This window comes from Malurus melanocephalus, unplaced genomic scaffold, assembly GCF_030028575.1.
Source record: "Malurus melanocephalus ecotype Western Australia unplaced genomic scaffold, MMel_1.1 scaffold_465, whole genome shotgun sequence".
In the NCBI taxonomy this organism is placed as follows: domain Eukaryota; kingdom Metazoa; phylum Chordata; class Aves; order Passeriformes; family Maluridae; genus Malurus; species Malurus melanocephalus.
Window position 1 is genome coordinate 14428 of NW_026623697.1, and position 23758 is coordinate 38185.

At 49.6% G+C, this 23758-nt stretch overlaps 2 protein-coding genes across 3 annotated transcripts; one reads left to right on the forward strand and one right to left on the reverse strand.

The window, feature by feature from the left end:
• Window positions 1-1962: 1962 nt before the first annotated feature.
• On the forward strand, window positions 1963-14318 carry CCNF (cyclin F). The gene is made up of 17 exons (XM_057380636.1): window positions 1963-2057; window positions 3467-3621; window positions 4041-4147; window positions 4865-4932; window positions 5420-5613; window positions 5930-5983; window positions 6523-6627; window positions 7174-7251; window positions 7628-7779; window positions 8508-8672; window positions 9559-9682; window positions 10029-10209; window positions 11140-11227; window positions 11620-11719; window positions 11982-12112; window positions 12296-12465; window positions 12964-14318. Exons 1-17 carry the CDS (start codon window positions 2045-2047, stop codon window positions 13359-13361), a joined length of 2283 nt encoding a protein of 760 aa, XP_057236619.1. The 5' UTR covers window positions 1963-2044; the 3' UTR covers window positions 13362-14318.
• Window positions 14319-14342: 24 nt separating this feature from the next.
• On the reverse strand, window positions 14343-23223 carry VRK3 (VRK serine/threonine kinase 3). Of its 2 annotated transcripts, XM_057380638.1 has the most exons (12): window positions 23081-23223; window positions 22681-23006; window positions 21151-21203; window positions 19394-19460; window positions 18579-18663; window positions 18021-18123; window positions 17590-17682; window positions 17270-17402; window positions 16399-16519; window positions 16046-16104; window positions 15288-15436; window positions 14343-14672 (listed from the first exon to the last, which is right to left on the reverse strand). In XM_057380638.1, exons 1-11 carry the CDS (start codon window positions 23197-23199, stop codon window positions 15288-15290), a joined length of 1308 nt encoding a protein of 435 aa, XP_057236621.1. In that variant the 5' UTR covers window positions 23200-23223; the 3' UTR covers window positions 14343-14672. The 2 variants fall into 2 exon arrangements, with proteins under 2 accessions (XP_057236621.1, XP_057236622.1); XM_057380639.1 differs by lacking the exons at window positions 14343-14672; window positions 16046-16104 and having other exon boundaries at window positions 15320-15436.
• Between the last annotated feature and the right edge of the window lie 535 nt (window positions 23224-23758).

A 23758-nucleotide genomic window follows, 5' to 3' on the forward strand; every position in this document is an offset into this window, starting at 1 on the left:
TCCTTATCCCACTCTGCCCTTTGCCTTGTGAGGATCAGGGCTTTCTTCTGAATCCTGCACTCAGGTTTGAACTTTGACTCCTAATTGTCTGCCTAATTCCACCTCATCCTCACACAAGGCCAGGAAGAGACAGGAACAGGGCTGTGTGCTGGGGAGAGGTGGGGCAAGGTTGCAGCTCTGGACATCAGAAACGGACTCTGTGCAGGCAGCCCCTGGCTCCTTCTTCCAGTGGGAATCACAGAATGTTCMGGTTGGAAAGGACCACAGTGGATCATCTGGTCCTACCTCCCTGCTCAAGTAGRGTCAACCCAGAGCASAGGGCACAGGATTGTGTCCAGGTGGATTTTGAGTATCTCCAGTGAGGGAGAGTTCACCCACTCCCTGGGCAGCTTCTTCACTGCTGGTCCTGTGCTCCACTTTTTGCCCGGTGCCTCTTGTGCTGGGCCCCCAGAGCAGAACCTGGTCCATGCTCTCCCTGCACACACTGACAGCTATATAATATGAAAGTTATTTCTCCTTTCAGACAGCAATGAGGGCCTCTCTCAGCTGTATCTCCTCTCAAGGCTGAACAGCCCCAGCTCCCTCAGCCTTTCCTCATCAGGGAGATGCTCCAGTCCCATTATCACCTTCCCTCTGCAGACTTCTCCAGCAGGTCCAGAGGAAGCAATGGAGAGGTTTCATGGGCCAAAGCCCCRCTTCTCTGGAGCCAGGCTGGGAGAGCTAGGGCTGTTCAGCCTGCAGAATGTTCTGGGGAGATCTTAGAGCTCCTCCAGTGCCTCAAGGGCCTCCAAGAGAACTGGAGAGAGACTTGGAAGAAGGGGTGGAGGGACAGGACAAGGCAGAATGGCTTCAAACTAACAGGCTTAGATTGTTAGCAAGAAACTTGGCTGTGAAGGTGGTGAGGCCCTGGCCCAGGCTGCCCAGAGATGCTGTGGCTGCCCTATCTCTCGAAGTGTYYAAGGCCAGGATGGACAGGGGTTGGAGCAACCTATCTAGTGGGAGGTGTCCCTGCCCATGGCAGGCAATGGAACTGGACASTCCTTCAGGTCCTTTCCATTCTATGATTCTACACCCACTTCAGGAGCTCCATGCCCCTCCTGTCCTGAGGAGCCCAGAACTAGACACAGCATTCCACACGTGCCTCACCAGGGCTGAAGAGATGGGCAGGATCCCGTCCAGGACATGCTGGTAATGCCCTTCACACCCCAGGATTGCCCACATTGGCCCAAGCACACATGGCTGGTCAAGGACAGTTGTGACCCCAAGAGCTTTTTCTGAAGAGCTGCTGTCAAGCAAGTCACCCCCAGTCCGGGCTGGGACAATAACAATGACCGCCCTGCTTCATTAGGTCCAGCACGGACACCCTCAGGCGCTGGATGTTCAAGGTGGAAATCATCAGGCAGCAGTAATCTCCCAGCAGTCCATCTCAGCTCCCCTGGCCTCAGCTCAGCATAGGTCCGCATGGGCAGGGACAGCGGTTGCCAGCTGGGGCCAAGAGAGGAGAAGAGACTCCGGGCCTCCAGGGAAACCGGGGCCGCCGCTGTGGCCCGCGGCCGCCACTGCCCCGGGTTTCCGACGCCGTGGGAAGATGGCGGCGCTGCTGTGAGGGGAAGCGCCGTGCCCGCGCTTCACTGCACCACCCCGCCCGGCAGGGGGCGCCGTGCCGCCCGCGCATGGGCAGCTCCAGCAGAGCTTCGAACCGCCAACTGYCCCAATTCGAATTCGCATCCCCGTTGACCAATCACAGTGCGGGGGCGGGTCCGGTCCCGCCCCCATCGGCCTCCCGGCCAATCATAGAACCTGCTGTGTTTAAAACAAGTGCGCGCGGCCGGTGGGCGGGGCGGCGGCGCRGCGGGAGGGTCTGACGGGCGGGGCTCCCGCCGCTGCCGGCGCTCACTGGGCGCGCCCGCGCTGCGAGAGGGGCGTGGCAGCCCCGCCGTCCCCGCCCCCTCCCGACGCTCCGATCCCTCCTCCACTCGTGCTGCTCTCCTGGAGCCCGATAGGGCGCTGTGTCCCCCGGCTCAGTCCCCGCGGACGCGCCGCGATGAAGGCTGGCGGTGAGTGGAGATCTGCCCGCGGGCTTCGCGGCTGCTTCTGTTTCCCGGGTTCTCCCGTGCTGAGAGGCGGCTCTGCGGCGGGCTCTGCCTGCTGGGCGCCTCCTGAGGTGGTCTGAGGGCGGGGCTTGAGGGGATCCACCGAGCCCGGACTGAGGGACCGCCGGGACCGGCGGCGGGTGGGGGGCCGGGCCGACGRCTGCGCGCCCAAATTCAAACGCGGCGGGGGCGGTGCGGCCCGGCGGGGGCTCAGGGTAGTCTCTGTCCGTGCAGTACTGCTCGCCGGGGCCGTACCTCAGCCCCTCTGTGACCACAGGGTCCGTGGCTCTGTTTGGTGGTTGTGCCTGAGCACTCCTGCCCTCAAAGCCAAGGGGTCAAAATGTGTATTGCGCTTGGGGTAACACCTCGGGTGTCTGTGAGYTTGCAGGGTGCGCAGTAATGTGCAGGAAAACCCGTTCAAAACTAAGAGAAAATAGTTTTTACTGTAAGGGTGGCTGGGCGATGGTACTTGGTTACCTAGAGCAATTGTGGAATCCACATCCTGGGAGTTATTCAAAGMTACCTGGATGTGGTCCTGCCCCACTTGGCGKGGCAGTTGGACTGGGTGACCCCCCGAGGTCTCTTCCAGCCTAAACCACCCTGATTTTGTGAAGCAAAACATTGGAAATGAACCTGTTCCCCTTCCTGTCTATAGAAATGGAGTTTTCCCTGAGGTGCGCATGTACCCTCTGGTCCCCATTTGGATGCTCCTATAGTTTGAATGGACACTCCAGTGCATTTTCATGGCAATAATACTGCTGAGGATGATACATTAGATAGATATATGTGTGTGTATGTGTATATATATATATATATATATATATAATTGCACTGAAATAATACCCCAGAAGATATAAGCAGTGGATCTTCCATCGGCACCTATGGCAGCAACGTCTGCTTGGAAAGATAGGTCTGAGTTGGTTTGATGGTCTTCCTAATATCTCTGATTGCATTCCAGGGCCTGCTGTCAGTTGAGAAGGAAAAGCTGGGGCATGGGAAAGTAAATGAAGTGATAGTAGTGCCAGTTAAACCATTTGCTACTATTGAACAGGGACARTTAAACTGTTTGTCACTACTAAGCATGGTCACAGGAGTCAGGGCTCAGAGGGGCTCTTGGTGAAGAGCACTTGAGCATGAGCCACCCCTTCTGAGCCTCTTRACTTCATTAATCAAATTGAACAAGCCCTTTACTGCTCTGTGGCTTGGTCTTGTGGCTTTATACAGCATGAGCTATATTTCCTTGGTTAATGTGTTTGCAGTGTCCAGTGTTGCAGCAAAATGGTGTTCAACTGAACTCCTGTGTACATTGTAGTACCTTCTTTCCTTGTGCTGTTCCATCACTAACTGAGGTGTCTTTTATCTTTCTTTCCCAGTGGTTCACTGTAGATGTTCCAGATGTTTTTCTTTCCCTTCAAAGCGAAGGATAATAAAACGGCCTCGAGTCCTGACATTCTTGAACCTCCCCGAGGATGTTCTGTTTCACATCCTGAAGGGCCTCCCTGCTGCAGACATCCTCTCAGTCAGAGCTGTAAGTKCTGCAGCTTCCCCTCTGCCAGGCACCATGGCTCAGCTCTGCCTTCAGGAGCCTGGACTGCACAGAACAGGCTTCTCATGYCACAGAAAACCTGAAGAAACCCAAAGAGTGCCTTCAGGGATTAGATTTTTGCTAGCCYGGGGACAGTTTCATTTCTCACTGCTCAAGTTAAGAGTAGCAGTAGTATTTGTTTGCTTTTTGTATCTTGTCTGTGGCAATTGTCCTGCTAGATCACTGTGGCTGAACAAATAGGTTTGGTTTGGTATCTCTTGCCTTACTGRTAATCAGGCAGGCAACAAGTTAAACGTAACTTGTGATTAATTAGTTACTTCTCTAAAATTAGATTGCAAAGAACTGGTTTTCTGTTGGTCCTTTTATTTTCGTAATCATTATTTTGTGTTCCCTCTGTGCAGGTGCACTCACATCTTAAATACCTTGTGGACAATCATTCCAGTGTTTGGGCACATGCAAGTTTCCAAGACATGTGGCCATCTCCAAACAATCTGAGGATGTTTGAAAGGTAAGATTTAAACATCAAATTTGTCTGGCCTTTTAGAAGAGATGTTTGAAGGAAGAGAAACCATTCTAATCAGTCCTCAGTGCAACTGGGGGATCTGACTTGTCCAAAGAGGGGAARTATTCGCTTTGGGAATGAAAAACTGGTTGATTTCAGGTCTAAGCTGCAGCTGGTCACTGCTGTCTRTTTGACCAGAGTAGGGCCTATTGCATTTACCAAAGTTTTTTCTCCTCTCAGGCATTAATATTTCAGATTGGAACATAGCTCATTCCCTAAAACCTGTTTCTGATGCTTCCATGTGAATGAACAAGTGAGGTCAGGGGTTCCAGAGAATAATCAATCCTATAWGTAAGTCTGAGTTGGCTTGGTCGCTTCTTGTGCAAACCAGCGTATTTAAAAACGCTGAATTTCAATAACGAAGTTTGAAAGGGTAATAATAAATCTGCTTTAAGAAGATGGAGAACATCTTTTTATTAATCTGATTTGAAGGGGATCTGTTTTGGTGCCAGACATTTCTTTAACAGGTTTAAATGCCATCATGATGGTTTTTGTCTCTTATTTTCTTTCTGAGGCAGACTACTATGTGCATGTAAGTTTGGGAGTGAGGAGCACAGCGGTGTGATGTTTTGATGCATGTCCTTTAGGGCACAAGGACCAAACTGTGGATTCTGATGTTAGGAAGGATTTCAACCTCAATTATCTTCTCTGTTTGCCCTTCAGGGCTGCTGAAAGCGGTAACTTTGAAGCTGCTGTGAAGCTGAGCTTGGCATACCTATACAACGAAGGCCGTAAGTGTGGGAGCTYGTCCTGGGCTCTTTGGGGAAGATGACATGGCAAAAGGAAGTTTTACATTCCMGTGTTTACGCACTGGCCACAAAGCTGCCAGGTGTTCAGTAATGGGACAGGATAGAGCCTGGGAATTCATAGTTAGAAGTTATCCTCTGCAAACTTTTGATCAATGTCTGCTACTTCCCTGGTGTGACAAATGTATCAAAAGGCCTGACAAGTGACAGGAGGAGCTTTCTCTCACAGGGTCCTGGCAAGGTAGTTGGTATTTGCAGAATGAGCCCCCCCAAATTAAGTTATGTGTTCCTAAAGCCTGACTCTAGTAAGATTTTTCTTCTTTAGCGATCTCCATGATTTTTAAGGCTCTAAAAGAAAGAGATAGTTCAACCTTTTCCTGATTGTTTCCTCTTGTCTGCCTTGGCCTGACTGAATGGCTAGCAGGCATTGTGAACAAACTCAAATTGATTCCTGGTTTTCTCTCTGGTTCAGTGTCCATCATGGGCCACGGGCGTGCAGAAGTAAATGGAATWAAGGCATCTCACTACTTCAGCTTGGCAGAGCACCTGAATGTGTGTGCAGTCCCCTTTATATGGCTGTTCATCCGTCCTCCCTGGTCCTTCTCTGGAAGCTGCTGTAAAGCTGTAGTCTACGAGAGTCTCAAAGCAGAGTGTCAGCTTGACAAGGTCAGGTTTCTTTCTGCCCTTGGCTTTACCCTATGTCAGTAACTGCACCTCGTTATTTTGGAAAAAAWACTTTTGTTTCCCCAAGGAGCCTCCTGTGCTCTTGCTGCTTCAATGACTATGGCTCAATCATTTTATTGAATTTATTGCCAAACTRCACATGATAGATCATGAGTGCCAGAGGCCTGAGGGGCTCAGTGCTATCTCAAGGATAACAAAACATAGAGAAAAGCAAGGGGGAGGAATGTATGAAAGATAAACCAATTACTAGCAAAAATTGCTATTGTTTAACAATGCTTTATCTTGATGCTTTCTTCAGGCTCAGAAAGGATCTATTCTCCACAGCTTGGCTAAGGTCTTAAATTTCTTTGAGGTGAGCAGTGTTTCTGGTGTGATGTGCTTGGGTTAAGGGTTTTTTTTCCTTATGATGCTAATGTGGTTTACCTTGATTAAAAAAATAAATCTGCCAGATGCTCTTACACTCCTCAAGTGGCCCAGGAGTTTCTGTTCTCGTGAGTTYAATTTACTGGTTGTTTAAAGGAACATTATTAACTTACTTTATTGAATTGTACAAACAGTGAAATTAATTTTGGTTTAATCATGGGCTTGCAGTATGTTCAGGTCTCAAAGGAAGCTTTCTAGTTGTAATGCCTAGCAAGGCAAATAAAATAAAAAGCCTTCAGTGGCAAGCAAGCCAAAAAGCATTTGTCTAGCTGAGTAAAAGCACTAACTGCTCTCACTGCCTGCATCTGCAATGGCAGCATTGAGTGGATGTTGGAGCATTCCTCAGAGGCTGAAGGGCATTCCCAAGGGATGGATTCTGCTCTGTAGCTTTAGCACAGTAGCTTCTGAAGTGTTGAGGCATCCACTTGTCTGGACAGAAAGAATACCAATATATGCCAATTTTTTTAGGATGAAGGAAAAAAGAAAGAATCCCTTGAAATGCTTGAAGAATCATCAAAACAGGGTTGTCTAATCAGCTCCTACCTCCTTTGGGAAAACGATAGAAAAGCTGCTGTAAGTAGTCATTTTTTGTCTCCAAACAACTCTTAATCTRTATTTCTGGATCTCTATTATGTGCAAGGAATGTCCTCAGAAAGAAATTGCTGTTCTGCAGAGCTTACCCTCTTCGTAAACAAGGAGAGTGCTAAGAACTCTGAAATGAGCTTTGGTGGTAGCCTGGGTGGTTGAAGTGAGGCAATGAGCAATTGGAGCCAAGGTGMAACAGAAATTGCTTTACTCTGCTAAAGGCCTGGGCACTGCTGGCCAGTGATCCCAGGGCTCTGGGCAACAGGAGGGGGAGGCTCCTGCCTTGTCAGTAATAAATCTGCCAAAGCTCTCACCTTGGAATCTTGAGTGACTGCTCTCATTTCCTGTGGGACCTTGGGCAAGAACTGAAGAAAGGTTCTTAGAAACAGCACTGTCATGATGAGAAACAGACCTGTTCCTGAAATAACAGATGTACCTATAGGCAGTGTTTTTTCTCTGGTATTGGTGCTAYAATTCTTTTGTTTGTTATTAAATGCCATAGGTTTTTACATCCTTTTGTATTCATCTCTGTAGATGTCAGATCCTGGCAGATACCTCCAAAGTCTCAGGAAGCTACGAGACTACGCAGCAAAGGGCTGCTGGGAAGCACAGGTAAGACTGAGTTTTCCCAGAAAAACTGTCTTTATTTGGTCCTTTCTGTGCTGCCATTGTAGGTTTAGATTTCTCTTTTTAGAAGCAGGATCAGCATTGCTGAGTAATGTCTTTATGTGCCTCTACTCTGCAGATTCCCTTCTTTGGGAAGTTACTGCACACCTGTGGCACAATGGAGAAAAGATGCACTTTTTGATGGACTTAAAAGATGGGYGCCAAATAATCTGTGTGCTCAACATTTAAGCCAAACAAAGAACTGCTGGTTCAAGTAGTTTGTAATGTTCACTGTTTTCAGCAGGAAAATTAGAGGACCATTCTGTGCTGCCTTAGTTTGCATTTGGTAAAATAAGCATGCTTTCTGTTCTCTCTACTACAGATAGCTTTAGCCAAAGCTTGTGGGAATGGACACCAACTAGGATTAGAAGCAAAGTCTTCCAGGGAAATGGTGTCTCAAATCTTTCAAGCTTCCCTTCCTATAAGCAAGCAAAGCATCTTCACTGTGCAGAAAGGAATGAATGAAATAATGAGGTAGGAATGCACATCCAGGAGTGAGGCCCCACAGCAGAAACCATTCCCTATTTCCCTTTACATCTCTACATTCCTTCCACAACTTTTCTGGGCAATCTGTGCCAGGGTCTCACTATCCTCAAAGGGAGGAATTTCCTCCRAATATCCTATCCCAGCCCTCCCCTCTGTCAATGTGAAGCCATTCTCCCTTGTCCTGTCACTMMAGGCCTTGTCCAAATTCCCTATTGACTCCCTTTTCCTGAGTGAACACCCACAGCAGTGTCGCCGGTGTTAGGCTGCCCCTTTATCCATAAGTTCCTTATCCATTCCTAGGCAGAGCTTGATACATTCCAGTTGCTCTCTTACATGAAGGGCAGCTTCACCACTTCACCTTGCTGGTGTGTGTTTCCTAAAAAAGTGCCCAGCCATCCATGGCAGAATTCCAGCCACATAGGTGTCCCACCATGGCTCTTTAATGGCAATGGGATCATGGTCCTGTGACCACACACACATCTCCAACTCCCTGTTTATTGCCTACASTGTGTGCACTGGTGTGCAGGGAGGGGATGGAGCAGGCAGGTTTTCCAGGAGGGCTGCAAGAGGATCCACCACGGAGTTGGTTCTCCTCTGGGGAGGCCTCTCAGGAACACTTGTCACTGCTCTACTTGCCTGGCTCATTCCCCAGTTGGATGTGATGGTGTGGGACGCCACTTTCCAAGTCCCTCCTTAAGTCTCTCTTCCTGTTCTAGGTACATCCTGGTGGATTGGCTGGTGGAAGTGGCTACTATGAAGGACTTTTCCAGCCTGTGTGTTCACATGACAGTGGGATGTGTGGATCGTTACTTGAAGCTAAGGCCTGTACCTCGTGCTCGGCTCCAGCTTTTGGGAATAGCCTGCATGGTCATTTGCACACGGTGAGGGTTTTGGCTGGGGAGCAGAGGTGGTTATTGTGATCACCCAAATTCTTTCCTGCACGTCAAGCTTCTTCCCCTACCCCATCTCTCGCTGGTTATACTTCTTGACTTCCCTCTACCTTGACTGCTGCTTGATGATGTTCACACACAAACACCATCTCTGCAAATGAGGCACAAAGTGCAATTCCTTGCAGGTTTTTTTTTATGCTTAAACACATAGTCATGGTTATGGATTGCTCTAAATGCATTCTGTCAGTAATTGGAGTGTGACACCGTGCTGGTGTAAGAAAGCCTGAAAGATCTAACTGCAGCAGTGTTCCATGGTTTAGCTTGTTACATACTCAGATGAACTGCATGGTGTRGTGGCAAATTCTCTTCCTGTGTTAACTTCCTTAATATCTTGCATGTTAACCCAGGAGAGGCTTCATAGATGAAGAATTAGGATCACAGAATCACAGACTGGTTTGGTTTAGAAGGGATGTTAAAGATTGTCTCATTCTACCCTCTGCCATGGGCAGGGACACCTTCCACCMTCCGAGGTTATTCCAAGCCCTATCCAACTGGSCCTTGGACACTTCCAGGGATGGGGCAGCCTCAGCTGCTCTGGGCAACGTGTGCCAGGGCCTCCCCACCCTCACAGGGAAGGATTTCTTCTGCATTAGGAAGAACATTCCAAATYAGGAATGTTCTAGTAGGTGGTTCCAGTTTTATTTCACCTGGTGGTTCCAGGTGAAATAAAGAGCTGCAGTTCTTTCTTTTGTGGTCTGCCTTGGAAAGTACCTTGTGAGGTGGTTTAACTCTGGTCATCTTGGGTGCAGTTATCTGCCATAAATGCACAAATCCCCTTTTTGCTGGGGCTAACTGTTAATATTATTGAACATTACAGTTTCATCAGCAAAGAGATGCTGACAATACGGGAAGCTGTGTGGCTCACAGACAACTCCTACAAATATGAAGAGCTGGTCAGAATGATGGGCGAGATCATTTCTGCCCTTGAAGGAAAGATAAGGGTGAGTTTGGAAAGTGGATGGAATATTCCCCACTTCAGCTGCTATTCAAGTCAGGCTGTAGTAGTTCTTATCTGAGGACTTGGGGGTTTATGTCAGTGTTCTCAATCAGCTGTGGAGTTTGTGCATGTCTCAGAGCATGCAGATATGGAACCCTCTGCCTTCTGTAGTGATTAAAACTTCAGTTTTAAGAGGCCAATTATTCTCTCAGTGGAGAATGTTTCAGCATCAATGTAGTAGTTAACAAAAAAAAAAAAAAAACAAACCAAACAAGCAAAACCCAGCACGTCCTGGAAACAGCTTTGTGCTGGTACTGTGTTTCCAACCTCTCTTCTCCTTTCTGCACTAGATACCCACCATTTTGGACTACAAAGAAGTTCTGGCAAGCATAGTCTTGCTGGAGAGAAGAACTCTTCACCTTTACAGCTTCATCTGTGAGCTGTCCCTYCTGAACACGAGCCTCAGTGTGTATTCCCCAGCCCAGCTGGCTGCTGCTGCACTGCTGCTGGCCAAGATGCTGCATGGGCAAGGTAAGCAATCTTACCTCAAATGCAGCTGCAGCATGGAGTGTCAGTCTGCCTTCTCTTTCTAGGGAGATTTTAGGGATTTTTTGGGGTGTTAGTTTGTCTGTAGGCAAGACATCCCAATCACTTGGCTGGGGGAGGTGGAAAGAGGGGTGGAGAAGAGTGGGACAGGTGTAAGAAATCAGAATGAAGAGCTGAGTTTCAACCTGTTTGGCTATATTGGGCCACCAAAATGATTAGAGGGCTGAAGCAGCTCTGCTGTGAGGAAAGACTGGRAAAATTTGGATTCTTCAGCCTGAAGAAAAGAAGTTTCAGAATGACCTAATTGTGGCCTTCCAGTACGTGAATTGAGCTGACAGGACATRCAGAGTCTATTTACAAGAGCCTGGAGAGACAGGACAAGGGGGAATGGCTTCCCACTGCCACAGGGCAGGGTTAGATGGGATATTGGGAAGGAATATCACCACCCTCACCTTCCCTGTGAGGGTGGGGTGACCCTGTATCCCTGGAAGTGTCCAAGGACAGGTTGGACAGGGCTTGGAGCATTCTGAGATAGTGGAAGGTGTCCCTGCCCATGGCAGGGGGTGGAATGGGATGGGGTTTTGAAGTCTCTTCCCATCCAAACGATTCTGTGATTCTCTGATTCTGTTTTACCTCAGTGATTGATTGACTAGAGCATTAGCATCAGACTATGCAAGTTTTGTGTTTAAATGAGACTGAAGATTCCTTTCATTAGGTATAATGTCAGTTTGACAGATAAACCTATCCTTGAAGCCAGATGTGAACTTGAACAAATTATGCACAGGCATAAGCTTGCAAAGGTCATGAACCTTATCCTATTTAAAAAAAAAAAAAAAAAAAAAGCTGACTGACTACAGAGCTACTCGACTTCATGAATATGTAATTCAATGTACGAATATGTACTCTCTTCTCCAGCACACCCCTGGACCAGCCAGCTGTCTGAGTGCACTGGTTTCTCTCAAGAAGACCTCTTGCCCTGCGTGCTGAGCCTCCATCAAAAGTGGTAATGGTTTTGGGACTCTTTGAGTGGGGCACATGAGTACTTGGATTGCAGCTCTTGCAGATGTCTGCACCTATACAGTCAGCCCTTCCCAGTGAAGGAAGGCCCTTTGGGGTAACTGCCTTGCTCCCCTGCCACAAGGTACTAAGGCCCAATTCAGGGACAGCTATTCTATTTCTGCCAGCTGGTCTGGCCCTGGATCACAGAAAACAGGGATGGAAAAGGATTTAGATGTTCATATGCTTAGAAGCCACCAGGTGTCCTGAGAAGCTGCTGAAACACCAACTCCCTTAGCACAGCACTAAAGGACACAGAGGGAAAGTACCTAACTTGACAGGTTTAACAGTGTTTCATAGAATCCATTCTAAGATGGGGGTTTTAATCTTTCTTTCCAGCTTCCATGATGATGTCCCAAAGGATTACAGGCAGGTGTCCCTAATGGCAGTGAAACAGCGCTTTGAAGATGAGCGCTATGAAGAAATCGGGAAAGAACAGGTGGGTGAGCTGTGTCTGCATCTGCTGCTGGCTAATACCCAGAGCAGAGCTGCTGCCCCGTGGCAGGCTGTGTGAATAAAGTGAGAGTTTAAAACTTGAGTTGCAGGGACTCTTAACTGAGGTTAAGAGTGGCAAGCCTGTGGGAAGAACTTGCTGCAATAGATTTCTCCTAGAAAATAAATAGCATCCTTCTGGCTATTTAGTTCTTCTGAGAATCTCGTGGTCTAATTCTTACTGTCTCTCTGTGTATTTTTTTTTCAAGGTTATGAGCTACAGCCAGCTCTGCTCATTGTTGGGTGTGAAACAGGAGGACCCAGAGCCCAGTCCCTTGCATAGGAACGTGGTGGAAATTCAGACTTTCCTCAGCTCTCCCTCTGGAAAGAGAGCTAAAAGGTGAGTGTAAATCATGGCTGTCAGTGGCTCTGAAGATCAGCCCAAGCCTTTCCTCCTCACTGGTACCCTGAGGTTTCATTCTTAAATACAATCAATTTTCCTGTCACCATCCTGACATACCTATTAAAAGTGCTGGAAAGGACTTGGCTTCTAACATTTGAYTTCTGTGGTTTTTTGCTACAGGAGGAGGGAAGACAGCATTCAGGATGACAGAGGCAGCTTTGTGACTACACCCACAGCAGAGCTGTCCTCCCAGGAAGAAAGTCTGCTGGACAACTTCCTCGACTGGAGTTTAGATTCCTGCTCTGGTTACGAAGGTGATCAGGAAAGCGAAGGCGAGCGAGAAGGAGATGGTGAGCAGGYTATTTATATAAAAAGCAGCCAAGAGGATTAAATCTGTCTTTTCATTTTTGCTTAAAGCCTGAACTTTCAGCTTTCCCCTTCCCCCGTGGTTATAACTGGTAAACTCTCTCAGAGGTCTCTATCTGTTCTTTGCACTGCTTCAGAACATGATGAGGGGTTTTGTATTTGCTCAGCATTTCAAAGTCAGGCTGTTTGCACTGCACCAAATGTGATGAATGGYCCACTCTCTTAGAAACACTAATTAGCTGTTGGGTTTTGCTGACCCTGGGCCTYGCTGCTCATTTTCTAACAGTTCCTAGTACCTGTCCATATAGTCTGAARGAGGAAAAGATGCTGTGTGTACGGAGGGTGAACTTAGTGCCCTGCACTCCAGGTGTGAGCAGACGGAAGGTTGACTCTTGCTTGGCTTTTTTCTGCTTACTCTGTGCTGAGTGCCTGCTCAGTGCTGGACTGGGGCAAACTAACCTTTCTCTTTTCCCCTCCTGTAGTGACCAGCCCCAGTGGGATCCTGGATGTGACAGTTCTGTACCTGGACCCTGCAGAGCACTGTGGCCAGGACTCCAGTGATGAGGACAGCCTTCCTGGGGAGTGGGATGGCTCYGGAGCACCCCACAAGGAGGGGGAGCTGCCAGGGGCATATCTCACCCCAAGGAATCCCAACCCCGAGGGGAGCTCGGGCTACTCTTCTGTCAATGCTGCCAGTCCTACATCTTCTGTGGAAGGCAGCCCTGGAGCTYCTCTCAAACCTACCTCAGCACTGCCCCACGGCAATGCCATGAACAGGGAGCCATGCCARCCCCATTACCTGCACAGGAGGCAAGTTAAGAGAAAAAACATGGCAGAACACACTGAAGAAAGGCTGAACTTGGGMTTCTTAAGCCTCTGATTTCTTCATGCTTTTAACTTTTTCAGGATTCCTGGAAATCATATTTCTGTTGCAGTCATACAGGGATGATAGTGAATAATTGTAAATACCTCCAAAAGAACRACCCCCTTCCCTTCAGCCTTGTCTACCTGTATATGTGGGCTATTTCCTCCCTTCACAGCTGCCTTTTACTGTCTGATCCTCTGCTAAGGTTCTGCTCTCTCTATGAAACTTTATAGCCCARTTTTGTCATCCCTCTTAGTGAACCTAATTGTCCTATCCCTTGTTTCCTCTGAGGCCTGGCACTGTGAGTGAAGTGAATTGACATTGGTTCTCAAGGTTCTGAATGTAACACTATGCTTGAATTCTTCCACTTGAAAGACCTTTTTTGAGGTTGTACTGCCTTTTTACTCTGGCCAGGTTGCCCTCAATTCCCCTCTTCTCTTGTCTATGGTATTTGCTGCACTGAAACAAGGTTTTAATTGAAAAGCCGAAGAGGTAAATGAAGGCTCACTGCAGGTCTGAGCTGCTCTCTAACCTACCTCTCACATGGTTTTAAACCCTATTTGCCTCTTCTCTCATTGCCATGTTCTCCTCACCTGAAAAATCCTTCTGTGCCTTAACTCATAGTGAACATTGGAATACCAAGGTACAAGATTTCAAAAAGATGTCACTGAAGTTAACGCTGGAACTGGACTTCAGGACCTTTTAGATGTTACTGTGGCATTGGCAACAGTTCACAGTGTAGTGAGTGTTTATTGACTGACTTTTTTTATAAAATCGTTTTGTTATTAGAGATGGGTCCCAGTCTTTCTTCCCCTCCTTCCCCGGCCTGAGGCTTGGAGAACTGCTGGGATGAGGTCAGGGTGTAGCTCTGAGCTGAGTTCTGATGGTTAAGTTACAGTGGCACTGGCTGAAGGCTACTTACACAAATCTCACAAGGAGCAGAGGRCTCAAACCACCCTCACAACCCAGAAAGGCCTTGAATGTGCAAAATAACCAACAGCAGCCTTGGATGCTTGTCCACAAAGTTTATTACAAAACCCTCTACTGCCACTCTAAAAAAGAGAAAAATCCCTGATTTAGTTTCCCGGCTCATGGTGGCTCCACTGCAGTTCTCCAGCTACTGCTTCCCCTGTCCTGCCATGCAGGATTGTCTTCACATTAACTTGGCACAGCAGCAGCTCAAACTTCAGCACTGGGTCACATTAACATGGGAAGAAAACACTTATAAAAAGCTCTCTCATTCTAAAACTGGTAAAAGTTAAAATATAGCTGGGAAAGCCCTCACTGCAGAAAGCTCTGAACTTTTCCTGTTCAAGTTTTCTTGATCTGAAAGAATAAAAGCAGAAAGGGGAAGATGAATCCATTTAATGCCTTCCCAGGAAGAGGAAACTAGGTGAAGCGCTGGCTCTGTGTTCCTGCTGCTGGATGTAGGAGCCTTGGCTGATGCAGCCCTGCACTAGAATCAGACCTGGCTCTGTATCAAACCTCACTCTTGGAGGTGCCTCATGGCTAAAATAGCACCTGGGCTTAAGAGCCACCACAGCCTAGGGCTGAAGCACTAAAACCAGAACTACAGGCTGCTTTCTAAGAAAAGATCAAAAAGTGCAGCCCACAGCTTCAGATTTAGAAAAAAAAGAAAAAAAATTACCAGATGGCATGAGTCTGCATTTTGTTATCACCTCCACAGCCCTGGAGCCCCTTCAGCCTTTGCTTCATTAATCCTTGTTTTATTCCTTCATGGGCACATATTTCCAGAAAAACTTGAGGACACACAGGCTAAGCCTGGCTTTGTGTAGCACTGGACTGGTTTCAATAGGGAATGACACAGGAGGAGCAGGYTGGTCTCTCCTGGAGAGATGTCACAGCCCAGCCTGCTCTGTCCTCACCTGCCTGTGGCAGCACAGGGCACACACAGCAGATACCAGCACTGCTGGCACTCACCTAGGGCGCCATTTGGACATCCACGGAGTCATAAGCTGAAGCTTTCATCTTTTCCAGTGGCTTCCTGAAGAGCAGCTGCAGGGCCTTGTAGTCAGGCTTGTCCTCGTACTCCAGTGCCATCACCTGCTCCAGGTAGCTCTCCAGCGCATCTGCAAAGACAGGGACTCACACTGGAGCAGCACAGRAACTCCAGCTGCCAAATGTCCTGCAGCCAGCTCACCCACCCCACCAGGCAACAGCACAGAGAGCAAAACCAAACCAAGGTGAATACTGAGCTCAAAGGCAGGCTCATGGAATTGAATAAAATAGAATCACCAGCTTTGGGTTGGGAGGGACCTTATAAACCACCTTCTTCCAACATCTACCATGGCCAGAAGCACTTTCCACTATCCCAGGTTGCTCCAAGCCCTGYYCAACCTGACCTTGAACRCTTCCAGGGATGGGGCAGCYACAGCTTCTCTGGGGAACAGAATGGGATGGGGAAGTGACCTCTAGCCTCTGATACTGCATTTTTAAACCCACCAGCCCATCTGTCCCTTCAGCAAGGCTCATGAAAGCAGATCATGGGAGGCAGCCCTCCTTCTTTTCCTGTACAGAAAACAAGGGATTTTCCCAGCCTGCCAGCCAGTCTGTGCCATGCTTGGTTACCATCACCACTGGAAGCCATTCTGGACCAGCACCGCAGCACAGAGAAAGTTCTGGCTTCAGGTACAGTCAGCTCTCCCTGAGTTCCACTGCCACTGAGAGCAAGCCCATACCTGGAATAGATCTCTGCCTGAAGCACAGTTGGAGAAGGCATCTCACATCTTTTCTGTACCTAGAATAGTCAGCACAGAGTTCTCTCAGGTGACAAGCAACGGAGCAGGCACCTGAGCATCCAGCTTTGACAACAGGGACAAAAAAAAAAATCCCCAAAACGCTGAATTCAGATGGCCATGTTCTGGATGAAGCAGAACCTGGGCCTCACCAAACACCCTGGGGCAAGGCTCAGCCTTGGCAGCAGGATTTACCACATCCCAACAGTGTATTGTGACCAGGGGATTTCAGTCACAAAAGCCCCTTCATTGCTTTCTGATGCACATTTCCCAAAAGAGTAGATGATTCCTCCTACCTTTCTTTCCATTCCACCACAGCTTCTGCTTTGTCCAACTCATCAGACCAAGGCAAAATGCCACAGAGCCATTTCAGAAGACAATAGCCCAGAGATTCCAAGTCACTCCTTCGAGATGGTCCTGATGGGAAGCGAGAGGCATTCACATGTCACTCATGAAGGGGCAAAAGTAAATCCAAGAGTTTCATGAGGATGTGCTCTGGGATATCAATACTCCAGGGAGCCTGCTAACTCATGTAGTTCAGAATCACGTMTCAGCTTTTGGAGGAAGATTTCCTGAGCACTGGGAGAGAGTGGTCACATCCCAGCCAGGAGAGGGATTGCCTAATTTAGAATGGGCTGCCCAGAAAAGTATGGAGTCCCCATCTGGAATTTAAAAGTTGTGTGGATGCAGCACTTGGAAGCTTGGGTTACWGGTGACCCAAGTGCTAGTGAACATTTGGACTCAATGATCTTAGAGGTCTTTTCCAACCAAAGTGATTTTGTGATTTAAATGCCTTTCCAGCTCTCATTGCTTCAAGGTCAGAACAGCACTTGCTGTGAATCTGTTTTGGGCAAGGATCCAGTCTGGCTTCAAACAGATCCCTGCTAAGCCAGCACGAAGGGCCCAGTTTTCTATTCCCCACATGCTTGCAGCAGCCAAAGCTCCAGATGGAGCAGGAACATCCTTGCTGCAGTCACCAAATGACCTGGCAAGTCCCCACACAGCAGCCATCAGGAGGCAGGAATAAACAGTCCAAAGAGGAACCTGGTTCCTGGTGCGTGTGAATGTCTGGAAAGCAGAAGCAGCAGCAATGCCAAGGGGGACCCCCAGCTCCAGGGAGCACCACCACAGGAAAAGCTTCAGCTTGTGTCACGCATCCAGACCCACCTGCACCCTTGTGGCTGTCCAGGCTGATRAAYTCCACCGTGCCCTCATGAGGGGTCCTGCTGCCCTCACGCCGAACCACGTGCTTCCCCCCGGGGCAGTACCGGAATGCGAAGCCATAGCCAGCSAGAGTCACCTGCAGGGCAGCACAGAGCACCCACCTGAGCGCAGTGCAGCCCCCAGTGCTGCTGCACAGCCCCTGCTGGAGCACTGCCCAGCCTGCTTTACTGCCCTGCCCAAAGCATGCACCTGGGGGCTGCCCTATCCTATGTCACATCCCACCTCTGGTGCCCATTCCTGGCAGCTCTRCTCCTGCTCCCTACCTGTGTGAGGTCTGCTGGGTTCAAATAGATGTTCTCAGCAGTGATGTCCCCATGCACATACTCATTTTCATGAATGTACTCCAGGCAGTCTAGCTGGGAATAAACAGTGGGAGCATATCAGATTCATGYAGGCTCCTCCAACACCCTGGCTATCACTGAGCTGGACCTTCCACAGCTCCCTGCAGCCATGTTGAGGAGCACTACACTGTCTCACAGCCTTGAAGTTCAMAGGTCAGGTTCTTCTTAACCCCAAATCCTTCAAGGTAACACACTGCTTAAAATATGCTACTGAWGTTTACAGGAGGCTTGAAAGATGCTTATTAGAGACCCCACCCAAGCCCCTGGAGCAGCTTTAAAACACCTCTGGGAGATCCAGAAGTTAGAAGTCTTTTCTGAAAACGTCTCTTGGCAAGGATTGGTTCTCCACATACCAGGCGAACTGCAATCTGAAAAGCAGCCTTCTCCCTCAGCAGGTGCAGGCCATCACTCAGGACCGACTGAAGAGACCGCCCCAAGTCGGAGAACACCAAAAACCTGCAAGAGAAAAGGGCTTCACACATGGCAGTACCTACCTGGTTTGGAGACCCTGCAACAGACACCTGTCAAGTGATCCAATGGACCCCACTTCCACTCCAAGTTGACTCAGACCTGGGCAAACACTTCCTTGACTTTTGATAAACTGCTTATAAAGGAAACAGATGTGCTGGTCATGTGTTGTACACAACCTGAGTCTCCTCCTTGTGTTAAGTGTCAAGGACCAGAATAAGGTGCCCCCTGGCCTGAGGGGCAGCAGCAGCAAAAGCAGTAACTTCACAAGCAACACAAGGACTGAAAGAAACTGAGTAGTGAGAGGCAAAGCATTTAATAAATGAAAGGAACACTGCATACAGTCAGGAGCCCAGGGGACAATRACAAAAGGACTAACAGACAGCAAGGGGAGGAGTGGAGAAGCCAGCAATGCTCAGATGGCCCAGGAGTTGCCACCTCACCTGTAGCTGTCTGCATGCAGTCCAAAGCCAACGCAATTGGGGATGCCCAGCAGTGGCACAGAATGCTTCTTCTTCCACTTCTCCACTACAGGGGGAGAGAACAGGACAGTGCAGCAGATGCTGCTGAGGAGCTCCAGGGCGAAGGAGCTCAGTCAGGGATGCTCCCGTCCGAAAATCTGCTCTGCCCCGAACAGCTGACAGTGGGAAGCCTCTCRTCCTGACTGTGTCCCAGAATTCCAGCCTGATGTGGGGAGGTACTGGCAAGTCAACGCATACAGCACTGCAGACCAAGAATGGAATGGGGAGGGTTCTGGGAATACCAGAGCAGGCTAAGGGATGGGATTGCTACAGGGCTAGGGAAAACAAGGAGAAGGAGGAGAGAGGGCGATGGAGATTTTTACAGTTCTCCCGTAAATGTTGATTTGACATAAATTCTTYCATCACCCCTGCCTACATTCTCTGGGCAGCTTTGCTCCTGCTCAAGTTTTGGGGTCAATGGGGTCAATACCAGAGGGCAGCTGACAGAACCACCCATGGAAAAGGGACAGGAGAGTGGGCCAAGGTGACTCAGGCTGCAGGGCTGGACAGCTCCCAGAGACATCAAGACAGAGGAGTGCGAGAAAGCTCRGCACATACTGCATTGTCCTACAGCACACAGGCTGCTGGGAGAGCTGACATTGACCAAACTCCTCAGCACTCTGGCACTAACTGACCATGGAATTAATCTACCCTACCCTGGCCTTCCAAGAGATTCACATAACTGATAAGAAGGATGCCAGCTGTCCTTAGTCCTTGCCCTCCCAAGAAGCACCAACCTGTGCCTGCCTTGGCAGCTCGCTGGAAGAAATTCTGTTCATTGTAGATCTTCCCATCTTTGGCATCCTAAAGGGGACAGGAAGGAGGAGCATTACTTCAACCACATACATCCTGCTGGAAAGGGAAACTTGGGTAACATTGCTATAAGACTTCACTACCCATTTTAAAGAAAGCAAAGATCAACTAACAGAGCTGAGAACAGAGCTCAGGTGTCTCAGTTCACCATTTAATGCTGCCCCTAACAACCACATAAACTCTGAGCATCAGCACAGGACAATGAAGGAGCCTTCTCAGGTWAGGCCTTTCCAGCAGTCCATTTACAGCTGCCTGGGGGCCAACAACAGCCAAACAGCGCAGCCCAGGCACAGCCTGGAGAGAGCTCTGGTCCTGAAGGTGTTATGTTAAAGGGAGCTAGAGGTGACCTTCTTAGCCACAGAAGGGACAAGGGTATTTCTACAAACAGGCAAGTCTCAACAGAGTTGTAACATTTATTCTAGCTGTCAGAAAGTGAGACCAGAAACGAGGTCTGTATTTGTAACAATTGAGATATTGCTGTCATAGTGACCTCAACTGCAGAGTTTACACTCGCAATGTCTGTATTTGCCTGCACACACCTATCTATTCAACGCTAACGCAGGACAGCTGCTGTCATGCATGGGGAGGAAGCAGCAGTGTTTTATTCTGCATGGTTTGATACAAAACTGGAATCAAAGGTAGCTGGAGGAACAGGAGGTTCCAGACAACATAGTCCCAGAGGGTATTTCATTCTGCATCTTGCCTCTGAGTCCATGTGGGCCATCAAACCCCAGAGCCAAAATGCTCTCGTGCCATATCACACTCCACAGTGCTCAGCAGACTACCAAGCAGCCACAAGGTRCAAAACTGAGAAGYTGGGAGTKTYGCCTACAGAAGTGATYACAGGGCYGAGMARGGCCAGGAGTTGSACTCCAGGGTACTTGTGGGTCCCTTTCCCACCTACTGGTTCTGGTTTTGTGGAATTTAGCTGTATTTTCTCATCAAYACTGTATTCCTTCTCCAGCCTCTTACATGTCTCCTCTGACAAAAGGCAGAAGGATTATCCAAGTGCCTGCAAGAGTCCCAYRGGCTCATAAGCRCTARCCCTCCTACAGACCAGCAACCCCCAAGARCCACAGCAGACAAGAAAAGAGTCTTTCTGCTCTGGTTTGTGAGCTACTGAAAAATCAATCGACTGACCACAGAACAGCTGTTACTGGAAATAACACATTTCTGGAGACCCCAACGTATTGACAAGTCCTAGAAAGCTGGCTTGGAACTCCAACTGTAATTTGTGTTTGATTTCCAAGTGTGCTCTGGCTTTGTACAGTGTCTCCATGCTGGCTCTCACACACCCKCAGCACAGCACCAAGTTACAAACTCTCCACTTTCCCCAGACTTCTCCTCTCTGCATGCCTGTCAGAGACGAGAAAAGCTGGTCTGACTTTCCTGAATCAAGGTYTCCACCTCACACAACCAAGTTCAGTTCTGGAGGTTCCTGAGCCTGGTTGATCATAGCAGCAATCTTCTGTGATTAATGCTTTGGGAGCTTTTTTAAGCTTTGGGGTTTTTTWAATCCTCATATCCATTTTCTTCACACCTTTAGCAGAAGAGCCAACTGGTACTGAAATCCCAGCACAACACCATCAGGAGGTCAGATCTATCTCCTAAGCCAGCAGCAATCTCTGTGACCACACAGTACTCTATGCACTATTCCTTACCCAAACAGATCAAAACTCACAAGTTTGAGGGAGTAGCTTTGCTTTTGAGGASAGGTTCCAGATGCTGACTGGGCTGTGGAAGGATGGAACAGATGTGGTTACAGRAGCATGGAAAAGAGGTTCTGCATCATTAAATGCAGTATGTGCAGCTGGGTTTACTCATCCTCTGCTTCTTTCCCTTGGGCTTTGCCAAGCATCCTCCATGACAGTGTTTCCCAGATCACTACAAAAGAATTCTTACCTTGCTCCAGGAGCTCAGCACCCTGACATGCTGCGACTGCAGTTCTGCTTACATCACAGAAGCATATGAAGCATGGCTACAGTAGTGGGGGGCTTTGAAGGGTATGTAAAGAATAGATCATTAGTAGAATCTCAAAGGCACCCCCAAATTCATTCACTGAGTATGTCCTCCAGCTCACTCCATGGTTTGACAAATCTGTAAGGGATGCCAAGTCCCTCTGCTCCATATGGGTGTCAGAGTAATATGTGGCCTACCTTCTCAAAAATGATTTGCACCCATGAGTTGGCCTCAGGGCAGTTCCTCTTCTCCTACTCTTAAAGCAAATGGTATCCACCACCATCCAAAGCAGGTCACCTGATGCTGCTCACCTAAAACCTATTTCTATTAAAAGCACCCTTCACTATTGATTTTCCTTTTTATCACAACTTTTTTCAAACATAGATGGGTGCTCAGACTTTGTTATGCAACAGCTTGAATAGTGAAAAAGTAAAGCTAAATATCAGGCAAAACTTAGTAACAGAGAAAATTCCTCCTGTACAGCTTCCAAATTAACAAGAGGGAGGACGATCAAAAATTCCCCTGTGGAAGTTACAATTACACTGAAAAGATCAGCACTCACTAAATGGCTGAGAAGCAGCSCATGTGGTATAGTTGCTTTCTTTGGCCCCAAAACAGACTGAGAATTGACATTTAGTGGRTGTTGACACCATTTACAGCACAGGAACTCCTGTAAAGTGCCCACAAATAGGCTTTGGACCTAAAAGAACAGAAAGAGGAAGTGTGGCTCCTAATGGTGGACATTGTAGCATAAGAGCAGCCTGGTCTTGGCTTGATACTATGCTGTTGGCAATGGCTGACAGGCAGATGTCCAGTGAGGGAACAGCTGAAGCTGTGTCAGGGAAGGTCCAGGTTAGGTATCAAGAAAAGGTTCTTCCCCTCRAGGATGGCTGGGCAGTGAACAGGCTYCCYWGAAAATGAGCAGGCCTCAAGGCTGYCAGAGCTCCAGGAGCATTTGGACACCACTCTCAGGGATCCACAGGGTGGGGTTCTTGGGGTGTCTRTGCAGGGACAGRAATTGGATTCCAGGGTACTTGTGGGTTCCTTTCCACTCRGGATATTGTATGAATGACGGATCCTAAAGACTGTGGGTCACTGTCAGCCCGGCGGACACCCCAGTGTGGATCTGGCACATGTCACTCACTCTGCGGGTTCTGGGGGTTTCGGGATGTCCCGACRGCCGTCACCAAACCCACAACCAGGGAACCCCCTCGCCTCCCGGCCCCCCTGCCCGCCCCGAGCCCCATAGCACCTTCGTACACCAGCCCGCAGCTGCCCTGCTCCAGCAGCCGCACCAGCCTCCACTGCCGCCCTCCCTGGTCCGTGAGCAGCGTGTCGGCCGGGAGCTGCGCGGCCGGGCCGGGCCGGGGCTTGCGGGGCGAGCGAGACCCGAGCCGGGCCGCGGCCGCCCGCGGGGACGGGGAGGCGACGGGGCTGGGGGCCGGCGGGGGGCTCGGGACCGGCGCTGCAGGCTCGGTGTGCTCCTCGGGCGGCGCGGGCAGCCTCCCGCCGCAGGCCGGGCAGAAGCGGAACGCGGGCTCCACGGCGAGCCCGCACTGCGGGCAGAACCGGCTGGGCCTGCGGGACACGGACAGCGTCAGCGCCCGCCCGCCGCCCCACTTCCACCGCCCCGCTCCCGCCACCCCCAGCACCTCTGGGCGCCGCCGGACAGCTCCACCAGCGGCCCCTCCGGCGTCGGCGTCCGCGTCCCTATCCCTGTCCCTGTCCCTGCCTGCGCCCGGCGCCGCCCGCGCACCCGCCTGCCCGACATGGCCCCGCCGGAGTGCCCCGGGCCCGGCCGCTGCACCGCCATCGCGCATGCGCCCTCGCGCCGCGCCTCGGCCTGCGGGGCGGTGCGGCTGTGGTGGAGGATCGGGGGGCAAAGGGGCTCCCGGGGCTGCGAGGGGACACTGGGGCTCTTGAGGGGACACAGGAGACCTGAGGGGACGCAGAGGGTGTGAGGAAACACCGGGGCTGTGAGGGGACATGGRGCCTTCGAGGGGGCATCGGGGCTCACGACGGTCCTGCGGCCCGTGGGCTCTCCCTGGCCGGGCCGGGCAGGGACACAGGCGGTCCGGCTGCGCTAGCTGGCCGGCAGAGCCTCGGGATCCCACAAGGCTGTGCCCCCAGCGCTGCCTTCTGGGGCCGAGTGTTTTAGCATCACTTCAGAAAACTACTCAGAAAGGACCTTGGCACTGGGGAATAGACACAGGTTACTATGCAGGAGTGCAGGAGTTAATGTGTGGGACAGGCCGTGTATTCAGTGTATGCACCTGGGTATCCCATCCCTCGTGTATTTTCTACACCTATAAACCTCAAGCAGACACCAA